Source organism: Terrapene carolina, unplaced genomic scaffold, assembly GCF_002925995.2.
Source record: "Terrapene carolina triunguis isolate 2854851 unplaced genomic scaffold, T_m_triunguis-2.0 Scaffold189, whole genome shotgun sequence".
NCBI classification, from domain to species: Eukaryota; Metazoa; Chordata; order Testudines; family Emydidae; genus Terrapene; species Terrapene triunguis.
Genome location: NW_020664540.1, coordinates 5,904,248 through 5,916,480, shown reverse-complemented (window position 1 = coordinate 5,916,480; position 12,233 = coordinate 5,904,248). Strand labels below are relative to the sequence as shown.

Genomic DNA, 12,233 nt, shown 5'->3' with positions numbered 1-12,233 from the left:
AAATGTCAAGTCCCTGATCAAAAGCAGTGGGACACTAGAGCTGCTCAAAGAAAAGGTCACCAGAAGTTTGTAACATGGACAAAGCAATGTCTTGTTTCACTAACCTCATTCTTGGAACAACAACCATTTTGCATGAAATTTATTAAAAATATTCAGCCTGAGGCAGACACTTGATATGGAAAATGTTCAGCCTAAATGGTTAACATTTGGGAAAATCACAAACAACTGAAAACAGGGTTTTATAATAGAAAGTGTTGGGCAACCTTAATATTGGGCAGTACTACCAGGCTGGCCTATAATGTGATATTCTCCCCCTGCCACACACAAACACTCCCCTCTCCCCCCGCCCCGGTCCACGGCGAAGTGGTTAAAAGCACCAGCTTTGACATAGCAAACACATATAACTGTGCTCAATCAATGCTGTCCTGTGAGCCATGGGAACTGTATGGTGGGAGAGGATAGGAGTGGGGCAGTGGCCTCATAGTGCCAAAGTCCTAAAGCCACTGAGGAAACACTCTGGCCTTGTGTTATCTCTCTGTCTGGAATGTAAAAGGAGTCATTTGCTTACCTAGCAGAGGGCATGAACTCTCTTAAGACTCTGCTTGTGTTTTTTTAATTCACCATACATTGACTGCTGTAAGAATAGCTAGTCATTCAAAAATGTCCTTTAACACTTTGAAACTTTAGCACCCCCTCAGAGTTGGCCCATTGCCTTCTTTGCAGACTACAGCAGGCTTGGCTTGCAGAAGTATAAACTCATAAAAATGCTCTGTAGCAATAACCCAAAGCTCATTATAAGATTTAATTAGGTTTGGCAGGATTAGATATTTTTGGGAAGTGTCGGTAAACTGATTTCATCATACACAACTCGACAAAATTTAGGCAGGCAAAGTAAGAAGAATGCTGCTTGACAACTTGTTAGTGTTTGATTTAAGGATATTCACTTTGTATATTTTGACATGTGATATTGACAATTTGTGTTTTAACGATCATAGAGCTTCAATTTTTTGAATCTCAATGTCTGCTGTCATTAAGTAATTATTCTCTGACCCCTCCATTGTCTGACACCCCATGATTTACCATGCCAGTGAAAATGTAAATAGATAAAAATAAGAAAAAAAGCTTTAAAATAAATATCGATAGTATCCATCTAAATTGTAAATAAATAAAAATTGAATTCTGCCAAGCCTACTTACAATAGACATACTGCAGTGATTACTGTACCTCTATCCAGAGATTTAAGATATCCACCACCATAGTATCTGAATCCAGAATGCTGTAGTTTTATCTGAAGGGAAGGCCCATCACTGATGTTGTTTCTTGCCTGTTTCTGAAATGAAATTTATATGAAAAATGAGGGGCAGATGCTTGTGAGTGGCTTAAACCAGTGGTTCTCAACTAGGGGTATGCAGAGGTCTGTACATCAACTCATCTACAGACAATGACTTATTTATACTGCTCTATATACTATATCAGGGGTAGGCAACCTATGGCGTGCGTGCCAAAGGCGGCACACGAGCTGATTTTCAGTGGCACTCACACCGCCTGGGTCCTGGCCACCGGTCCAGGGGGCTCTGCATTTTAATTTAATTTTAAATGAAGCTTCTTAAACATTTTAAAAATCTTATTTACTTTCCATACAACAATAGTTTAGTTATATATTATAGATTTATAGAAAGAGACCTTCTAAAGACGTTAAAATGTATTACTGGCACGCGAAACCTTAAATTAGAGTGAATAAATGAAGACTCGGCACACCACTTCTGAAAGGTTACTGACCCCTGTACTATACACTGAAATGTAAGTATATTTAAATTCCAATTGATTTATTTTATTATTATATGGTAACAATGAGAAACTAAGCAATTTTTCAGTAATAGTGTGCTGTGACACTTTTGTATATTTTTATGTTTGATTTTGTAAGCAAGTAGTATTTAATTGAGATGAAACTTGGGGTACACAAGACAAATCAGACTCCTGAAAGGGTACAGCAGTCTGGAAAGGTTGAGAGCCACTGGCTTAAAGCTTTAAAGAGAAGGATAATTATGCAAAATTAATTCAGGAAAACAGGGCTGTATCCTTAGCTCTGCAACTGAAGTTCTTTGTATCTGTGTTCCCATCTGTAAAGGGATGGAGATAATATTTCCCTAGTTCATAGGAGTGTTATGAGGCTTGAGTCCATTATTATTTCTAAAGCTGTTTGATCTTCTCAGTTGAAAGGACCATTCAAGTAGTAATTTTAATTAGATTAGTTTGCAGATTTCCTATTGGTATTGTGATAATATTAGCTATAACTATCTAAGAATGGGTTCTCTTGATGCATCGCCTCGCTCCCATCTGGCATAGGTAGACCCACAGGCAATCCCCTCCCTCCTTGCCCTTTATTTTAGGCAATGCTTTACAACCCTTCTCCTTTGATGTGGCTTTTAAATGGTCCCAAAGGGCAACCAGGCTCCTGAGGCTGATGACAATGCTATATTATAAACTGTCCAGCAAATGAGCCAGTGACCATCATTTCCATATCTCCCATTCTCCCTTGTTCAAGATCCTGTTTCTTCTACAATGCTCCTGACCTCTGCTATCCTGTGATGGAGAGATCTGAGATTGTTCCAGATCTGCTTATCTCATCCTGAGAAATATGTAGCACTACTGCCAAGCCACCAGAATATACTTGGCAGCTTGTAATAGCAAGTGGAAACACAACATACTTAATGCAATTGTCAAAAAAGGTCACTGCAGAGAAATGTGCAAAGCTCAGAACTGCATTTTCAGAAAGATTCAAGACTTTCTGTCAGCCTGTCAGTATTTGGACAGGCACTCTAAAGAGCACAAGAGATTTGTATCTGTGGTGGCCCTGCTGCAGCATCTCTGAGGGCGGAGGGGGAAGTTAGGTATAGAAAGTAAATTTTTTCAGGCTAGCTTCTTTACTGCAGTCTCCATAGTCTTACACAGAGTCATCAAAATTGCAGTAATACTCTCCAAAAATCTGTACTGTAGAAATGAATAGGGCACATCAATTTCCATAAGAGCTGGGTGCATATGTAATAATCCTTCTCCCCCATCCAACTGAGCTACCTATAAATCTTATGTCGGATGCTTTTACCACCTCAGTGTGCACCTTGGGCTTAGTCTACACTTTTAAGTTTTGCTGATATAGCTACCCCGGCTAAACCCACCTACTGTAGATGCAGCTTATACTAGCAAAAAGAGTGCTTTTGCTGAGTGAAATAAGCTGCACCCGCCATAGCACATTTCTGCCAGTATAACTGCGGCTACACTAGGGCAGCAAACATTGCTAGCATAGAGCTGGCCTTAGTGCACTTTAAACCTTTTCAGAAGGAAAGGGCAAATCTTGCCCAGGCAGGTGCCTGGGGGAGCTGGATGGTGCTGCAGGAAGCACTCAGCCCTTCAGTCTCTGGGGACACATTCAAATCTTGGAAGGGCCACACCGAGGGAGGCGGTGCCACCATGCAGCTACGTTCACTGGGGACCTCCTGCAAGGACTGTGTCAGTGACCAGGGACGCCAAGGCAGCCCTGCGTCTGCCAGTCTCTCCTCCCAGTCACAACGCAAGCCCTAAGGACTGGCCAGAGAGATGTGGTTATTGCACCTGAACCCCCACTTTCCCACTCCATGGGGACAGAGATGGCCCTTGGAAGCTGAATTAGCCAGCCTGACCTATGACGCTGAGGGGCAGGGCACATAGACTGCAAGTCCCAGCGTGCAAAGCAGCATGGCAGGGTGCATTGCACGATGGAACTTATAGTTTCCAGGGGCTGTTACCGGGATACCACCGTAAACAATGCCTCCAGGAGCCGCATTGTTCTCTCTGCGGCAGGCGGGCTCCCAAGCACCATGCAACCTGTAAGTTTCCCCCCACGGTTGCTGCACGGCACTGCCTCGCAGTGCCCTGGCCGGGAGAAGCGGAGGTCACGGAGAAGGGTTTGTTGGCCAGTGCAAGGGGAGGAGGGTTGCAGATAACGCCTGCAAACAGCCCCTAAAGTAACCAGAGGGGCCAGGCGCAAGCTGCCTACGCAGTCTGCAAAGTGATGTAGACTTTAAGGGAACAAAGGTGATCTCCTGCCTGCTGTTTATTTTGGCTTTAACTACTAATGCAGGGGAGAGGAGAAGGGCGTGGTACCTTTTCTACTGGAGTCCGGACTCTTGGGTTTTCTTTCCAGTTCCACTGAGGACTTCTGGAAAACGACTTTGTGCCTCAATTTCTGCACCTGTAAAAGGTTAATGATACTAACATGTTAGTGACAGGATTCAGAGTAGCAGCCGTGTTAGTCTGTAGCAGCAAAAATAAAGAGGAGTCCTTGTGGCACCTTAGAGACTAACAAATTTGTTTGGGAATAAGCTTTCATGGGCTAAAACCCACTTAATCTGATGCATGGAGGTGCCACAAGGACTCCTCCTTGTTTTAACATGTTAGTGACACTTATCTCCTAGGGAAGTTGCCTTCTTAGTGATCTTCTGGTGGTGGAAGGTGCTGTACTATATCAGGAAGAATTATAATTGTTTGCTATCAGAAGACTTCAATACAAATTAAACCGCCTGCCATTTTGGTTTTAATGACCATATGTGACCACACATTTAAGCGAGCAGCCAGAGAGTTATGTCTGCACGGTATAGTTTGCAGACACAGTAAAGTTCTTTATTCCATTTTGCTATCATTGTTTACACTTATATCTCATTATCCATCTCCTGCATCACTAACCATCACCTTCTACTTGATCTTTAACTGAATTGATAATCCCATGTTTACAATCTCAAGATACTGCATTTATGCAATTCCTTTCATCAGAGGATTGCAAAGCACTTGAAAAAAGGGTTTTTTTATTTCCATTGTACAGTGGAAAAATTGAGTCCCAAAGAGGGCAAGATCAAACAATTGGTTAGTGTGAGCATCAGGAATAAAACCCAGATCTCCTGACTCCCCGTTCAGGGTTCTAACCATTATGCAGGTTGCCTTCTGCTGACATTAAATTATTTTGATATTCTAAGGTCTTGTCCACATGGCCCTGCAATGCGAACTTCTGGCATGTGAACTCCAGTGCACATTAAAGTGTTGCGCTCTCACTATCCCAGGTGGTCCCTGCTAATGTGATCTAAAAGGTACCGAGTTTACATTAGCATAGTCCTGTTTGAAACATAGCCCTTTTAGTTCATGCTAGCAGGATCTACACAAGGCACTGCAATTCACACCCCTGTCATCCACACTGTGACTGTGGGGGCCGTGTAGACAAGCCTTAAGTCCCGTGTTCTGACAACATTTTAGAACTGAATCAGAGTCTGTGTGGATTTCTGTGAGACTGGTTGGTCAGCTGGCAAAAAGTGACAGAAAACCTTAATGCAATACTGTATTTAAACTAATTATCCTTAACTGAAGAGCAAGGGTCCCAGCAATTGGATGCATGTTATCTTAAAGGTGACCTGCAAAGGGTTTTTTAAGCCTTTTCAATCTTTCCTTTTTAATGATGTATGAAGAAGACTGAAAGGTTTTTGGTGGGGTTTTTTTCCCTTCCAAATGTTTTTTCTCCTTATTTTTTACTTGGAAATACAAAGAATGTAAAATCTTATCTTCTCTGGTTTTGTTGGATGACCACTGGGAGGTCTAAAAGATGTTTTGCGAACTCTTCATACCTAAGTTAAATGAGCAAGGAAGCTGCTGAATCTTTAACAAAGATTTCCTTTCTCCAAAGTCTTAAATAGTCCTTGAATTTAAATAGATGTTACCAGAAACAAACAAAAAATAATGTGTTTTAAAGAGCCTGACTAAACCCCTTTCTGTTCTTAATAGCTTTGCATTTACTAGTTCTCCAGAGTCTTCCAATGTAAGCATGATTTACATTTCTAATGTTAAAAAAAAGTTAAACCCCCCCAGTAAACCTTTCAGGCCTTCTTTAGAATCTGAAATAAGCAAAAAAGAATTAAAAACCCATTTTTCTCTTCCTTAGTCGGTCAGTTTTTGACCCCAAAGATTTTGTCTGTTTGGCCAGCTCAGGAACCAGTTCTCAGGGACTTGCCTGACAACATGTGGGTGAAATGGACAATTGAGACAGACCAAACTATGGTCAAACTACATAGTGTTTGTATTATGAATACTTTGTTTAATTGGGTTGAGAATATGCCTGGATTAGATTTTAAAAAGTAGTTAAAGAGTTTACACATGACATTATATTTTAATTTTTGTAGATGACAAAAATAGCCCCAGGGGTGTGGTACTGGAAAGAGGATACCAAAACACTTGAATTTGCAAGGTAAAAGTTACAATTTTTAAAATGTACAAACTAAGGCCTTGATCCAGCAGTCCTTATACAGGTAAAAATTGGATCCCAATGGGGTTTTGCCCAAATATGAACTGCAGGACCAGGCCCTACATATTTGTTTTCCCTGTGGAGGGAATAGCTTTTTAACTTTCACTCTGTAGAACGTATTGTCGTTTACCCCAGTAGATTAATGGAAAGAGAAATTTGCCATAGAAATAATGAATATGTTAGTGACATTTCCTTTGCACTACTCTCCAGCAGTGTTCACTACAAGAGGATTCCAGCATGTTATATCAGATAGGCACATGCTTGAGACAATGCTCTGAAAGCCAAGGGCCAAATTCAGAACTGATGCATTGGGTGCAACTTCACTGAAGACATGGAGCTATGTCCACTGCTATGTTTGACCCTGAAGTACTTTCAAGCACCCAGGAACTGTAGGCATAATGCAACTGCGCCTGTCAAGGGGTGATATTGCTCTTAAACATTATTATTTTTTTACATTTTTGTGGCAGTTGTGGATTAAGACTTTAATGGGCCAAAATCTACAAAAAATTTGGGCCACTGAAAAAAATATAGGCTCCCTGTTCTTTCCCCAAACAGCTGACAGTGTGAGTATGTGCCATGCAGGGCGGATGATTTGGAGTCGGTCACACATGACTCCCACTTGCTGCCTCCCCGCCCCTTTCATATGCATTCCAGATCTTCCTCAGGTGTGGATTTCTCCTGTGTATACTGTCTCTTCCCTACTCCTGCTGCTTTGTCTGCCCATCACACATGCCCCTTTAAATAATGGGTCCCAGCAAGTCTACCAGCCTCTCTGCTGTCTTCAGGTGTGCTGCTCCCTGCCTGCCTGCTTGCCCTGTAAGGATTAGTGGGTTTCCTCAGTTTCTTGTGTCCCACAGTGTACAGGGACCCTGACAGCAAACTCTAGAACAAGGTGGCTCACTTTTCAAGCCTATCCTCTCTGAGACAAAAGAGGAGTAAGAGGCCAGTCATGGGCTCATTGATTTCAATTGGAGCAGGAGCCGGCCGTAGGTCAGGAAACAACCTTACCCTTCCTATCTGTCTCCTACCTTGCAGTGCTCTGTGTGGCAGATGCAGGAGTGGGAGGATATGAAATTCGTCAGATGTATTTGTCCCTTTCTAAACCTGCCTCGATGGATAGCAAAAGCAATGTCTGATACCCTGACCCAATCACCGTTCAGAGATTTGTCTCAGTGTCACAGGGAGGCCCAAACATGTGGGTGTTAAATTCCAGTATATACTGAATTTGTTGCAGCACTTCCCTGTCCAATTGCACTTTACCTTTCTGAATGTTCACTCTGTATGTGTTACAGCTCCATCCCCGCCGCAGATGCTAAAGAGAAACTCAAGAAGGGCAAAACCATCCATTTTCAGGAAATGGGTAGTAAAACACTAGACAGGTATTCCAGTTTAAACTCACTTGGTTAAAACAGGAAAGCAGCATTATTTGGGTGGGACCTTTTGCCCATAGTTTTAAGAATCTATATTTTATCTTGTTTTAATGAAGTATGTAAGGCAGAAAGTAATCTGTCACTTCAGCAGTCATTTCAGGCTGCATGGTTAGTGGTCTGAGCACAGGACCGGGAGCCAGGAACGCCTAATGTCTATTCCTAGCTCTGACTCCAGCTCCTTTTGGTCGTGGGCAAGTCACTGAACATCTCTGCCGCTGTTTCCACATCTGTTAAAATGGGGACAATAATACTTTTCTATAGAGTGGGGCCTTGTGAGGATGGATTAATTAATTCATGTTTGTAAAGCACTTACATTTGTTGTTACCATTATTATTTATGTTACACATGGACTAGATTGGCATACACTAAAAGGCACGGTTAACTTTCCTCTTTACCACCCATAACCTAAAATGTCTTTGGCCTAAGTAGTATGGTCACAATTTATTATATTACCAAATGAAAGAACCACATTCAGAAGTGCTCTGAAGAGTTGAAGGACCTTGGTTGGCTGAACGTGGTCTACTTGCAATAGCTTGTTAAAGAAAGAAAGAAAGAAAGAAAGAAAGTCTTCAGAGTATTCATCAAACATATTTTAACTACCAGTTTCATCTTTAAATTGAATCAACTGAAAAGAGAACGTCCCAGATGTTAACAGCAAACTTGTATTTGACTGTAACCCAAATAAGTGGAATTAACAGCGTATTTTAAATCCTGCCTGTAGATCGACTCCTAGTCTGTTTCGAGATTTGTTTGGTGCAAGATTCCCTGAGAAAAGAATGAATATACAAGAAGAGAAATCTCCTAGGCTGTTGAAGCGGGGACAAAATGAGTGTGTTACATTAGACGATGTTAAATGTGAGTAAACACTGTCATTTGGTCTCAGCACAGTGTTATCCTTACAGATTAGAAAAGTATTTCCTCTAAAAGTTTTTCCTCAGAAATATTTTTGACATCCATTTTTTCCACTTGGTGCATTTTTAGATGCTGCTTTGTTTCTGGTACAAGAAGATGAATCATATCATATACCTTCTTTTACAGCAGTTATGAGGTATGTAGTCTGGAATTTGTTCTAAGAATTTTGTGTGTGTGTGTGTGTGTGTGTGTGTGTGCTGTGTGTTTTAATAACTGATGGTGATGGATTCAGAGCTTATAAAAAGTGGAGAGCGAGATATTAGAGCTTTAAAATCTCTCCTCTGTCAACTATAAAGTTCAGTGGAAAGTGCTACCAAATGCATTTCAGCCCTAACAGAGAACAACAAGTGAATTCCCTTACTCTTATGAAAGGGTCTTTCACTGTGTTTACTAAGGGCTAGATTGTGATTTGGGGCTAAACACTCATGCAGGGTAGTAATTCTAATTGCATCCCCATGCAGACTTACTCACACATCGGGTCTGGCACAAGGCCCTAGAAGGGAGGAAAGAACAAGGTGGAGCCTTTGTTCTGCACTGCCAATACTAGAACTGCTGAGCTGGTGCAGAAGGTGTCAGAATTTGCTGCTGGTATTTGTCAGCAGTAAATTACTTCCCTGCTGCCCAGAACAAGAGGGAAACAGAGAAGGAATTGTACCTCAGAGATATGTCCCTGAGGCACAATGGGGTGGTACCACTTCCTCACTACCTTTTGCTCAGGGCCCGGCCTACAGCCACAATCTAGCCCTAAGAGAATGATCACTTGAGAAGAGAGACGTTTTTCTGCTTGGACTTTTAAATGCGGGTTCCACACTTAACGATGTATTTTGTACACAGAAGTCATATGTTTTATAACCCACCTGCTTCAGAAGGCCCATCTCCTGGAATGTCCACATGCAGATCCACCCTTCAGCATGTTTCTTGGACTGTTTTGATTAGTATTTCTGTAGGGACATGTCCCTGCAAACCCTTGCTAGTGGGTGTAGTGCTTACTACTATGAATAGGTCTACTAGGAAGCTCTAGGCTAAGTACTAAGTGTTGGTAGACTGTAGGCGCTTTGGGGCAAGGACATGTTTTTAGGTTCAGCCTTACATCAGTAGTATTACATACATGAAGGTAATCTTGTTGTCTTCCATTAGGAGTAAGCAGCTGGATGAGTTTCTCATGGCTCTGCTTTTCTATTTATCGTATTATCTGGAAAAAATTGCCCTGGAAAAGAAACCCAAATCTTTTATGGTGTAAGTAAGAGACTTTACTGATTTAAGGACACAGGGCCTGACTCTCCCCATGCAGGCAGGCCTTACTCAAGTTAATAGTATCATTGCTTCAATGGGACACCACACATGAGCAAGGACTGCTGCAGGATTGGGCTCATAATAGATACAGACTAGATTTCCCATTACTGTCTCTGTTGGGACATTTGAATGTAAAGGTCGTTTATCTACAAGGGGAGCATTACAGGTATGTTTTGAAATGCTGACACAACCAGGCACAGTTCACAGTGTTAAAGATGGAGGGCCCAATCCTACAAACACATAGTCCAAGACATACTGCTCACTACTGAGAATCGTCTCTCCTCCCTTCCTAATATGTTAGTTCTCCTTTGTCTGTCTTGTCTATTTAGACTGTATGCTCTTTGGGGCGTGGGCTACCTCTTACTGTGCCTACTGTGCCTACACAGTGCCTAGTGAAATGGGGCCACCATCTCAACTGGAGTCTCTAGGTGCTACTGCAGTGCTAATCAACTACAACTTATATTTCCTTTTTCTTCACTGGGATGAGTCATGGTAGTAAGCATTAAGCCCAGCCCTTTGTGTTTGCAAGATAGGGCTCCAAGTAATCAGATAGGAGTTCACTAGTGTCCCACATAATTTACAGCAGCTATTATAAATGAGCAAAGGTGTGTATCCCTCTGCACAAAGTTAGTCAATCAGCAGCTTGTGACATTTCAACCTGTTTCCTAGCTTCCAGCAGGATTTGACATATCAACCCTTAGCAGATTGTTATGTCCAGCAACCTGCCAAATTAATGCCCATATATTATGGAGCTACAATAGAAATTCCAAAGTAGATAAGGTTGAAAATAGCTTTCCATCATATGCCTGATTTCAACCCCCACCAGTGTCCTTACATAAATAGATTCCACCTGAAATTTTTCATCTGTGGTCTTGTGCCTATGGAAGATTTGATTTTTGGGCCACACTTGGTTTTAGGGCTCCACTTATAAATGGTTTATAAAGCGTGACTAGATGTTATAAGCATGTTGCAGCATGAAAAGTATTTGTGAGATGGTTATATACTGTTATCTCGTTTTGACCCAAGTGGTTAGACAAAATGCAGGGTCCCGTGGGTTGGTTTCATTAGGAGGAGAACTTGATGACAGAATCAGTTATCTCTTTGATGCACTTTTGTTTATTTACAAAGAATGAACGAAGTCCTGTTTTGATGAACACAGGAGGAATCAAACAACAGGAGATAGTGTCTTTGCTCAGAGTTCCAAGCCTCTTTTCAGCTAGCACTGTTACTAAAATCTCTCTCTCTCTCTCTCTTAGCTTTTTCTCAGGGTTATGCTACCAGTGCTCCTGTGGCTATACAGCCTTCTCTGTCTCCTTTTGTGTTTCTCCCTGTGACGGGTTGGATCACAGAAACCCCCTTGGGAGCTGCCACCCGATGTGCCAAGACTACCCCTGCTTCTGTTTTCCCTGCCAGCTTAGGGCTCCAGCACCCTGTCTTGCTGAGCCAGCCACTCCTGTCTGGCTCCAACACAGACTCAGGGTCTGAATCACTTGTCCCAAAACTGCAAGTTTACCCAAAAACAGCTCACAGGAGTGTGCTTGTCTTTAGCACTCAGATGCCCAACTCCCAATGGGGTCTAAACCCAGATAAATCCGTTTTACCCTGCATAAAGCTTATGCAGGGCAAACTCATAAATTGTTCGCCCTCTATAACACAGATAGAGAGATATGCACAGCTGTTTGCTCCCCCAGGTATTAATACATACTCTGAGTAAATTACTAAATAAAAAGTGATTTTATTAAATACAGACAGTAGGATTTAAGTAGTTCAAAGTAGTAACAGACAGAACAAAGTAAGTCACAAGCAAAATAAAATAAAATGCGCAAATCTATGCCTAATCAAACTAAATACAGATAATCTCACCCTCAGAGATGCTTCAGTAAGTTTTTCTCAGACTGGACACCTTCCAGGCCTGGGCACAATTCTTTCCCCTGGTACAGCTCTTGTTCCAGCTTAGGTGTTATCTAGGGGATTCTCCATGATGGCTCCTCTCCCTCTCTGTTCTTTTCCACCCCTTTATATATCTTTTGCATAAGGCGGGAACTCTTTGTCCCTCTGGGTTTTCACCCCCCCTCACTGGAAAAGCACCAGGTTAAAGATGGATTCCAGTTCAGGTGACATGATCACATGTCACTGCAAGACTTCATTACTCACTTGCCAGCACACACATATACAGGAAGACTCACAGGTAAACACAGTCATCTGCAGACAATGGTCCTTGTTAATGGGAGTCATCAAGATTCCAAACCATCATTAATGGCCCACACTTTACATAATTA

At 42.0% G+C, this 12,233-nt stretch overlaps 1 protein-coding gene across 1 annotated transcript in view; it reads left to right on the top strand.

The window, feature by feature from the left end:
- Positions 1-3,808: 3,808 nt before the first annotated feature.
- PPP1R36 (protein phosphatase 1 regulatory subunit 36) overlaps positions 3,809-12,233 on the top strand; it is a 19,730-nt gene continuing 11,305 nt past the window's right edge. Inside the window, exons 1-6 of the mRNA XM_024194399.2 lie at positions 3,809-3,863; positions 6,198-6,262; positions 7,612-7,698; positions 8,471-8,604; positions 8,731-8,797; positions 9,799-9,897. Of these exons, the coding sequence (XP_024050167.2) occupies positions 3,855-3,863; positions 6,198-6,262; positions 7,612-7,698; positions 8,471-8,604; positions 8,731-8,797; positions 9,799-9,897 (461 nt within the window). The 5' untranslated portion in view covers positions 3,809-3,854. The remainder of the gene's footprint in view (positions 3,864-6,197; positions 6,263-7,611; positions 7,699-8,470; positions 8,605-8,730; positions 8,798-9,798; positions 9,898-12,233) is intronic.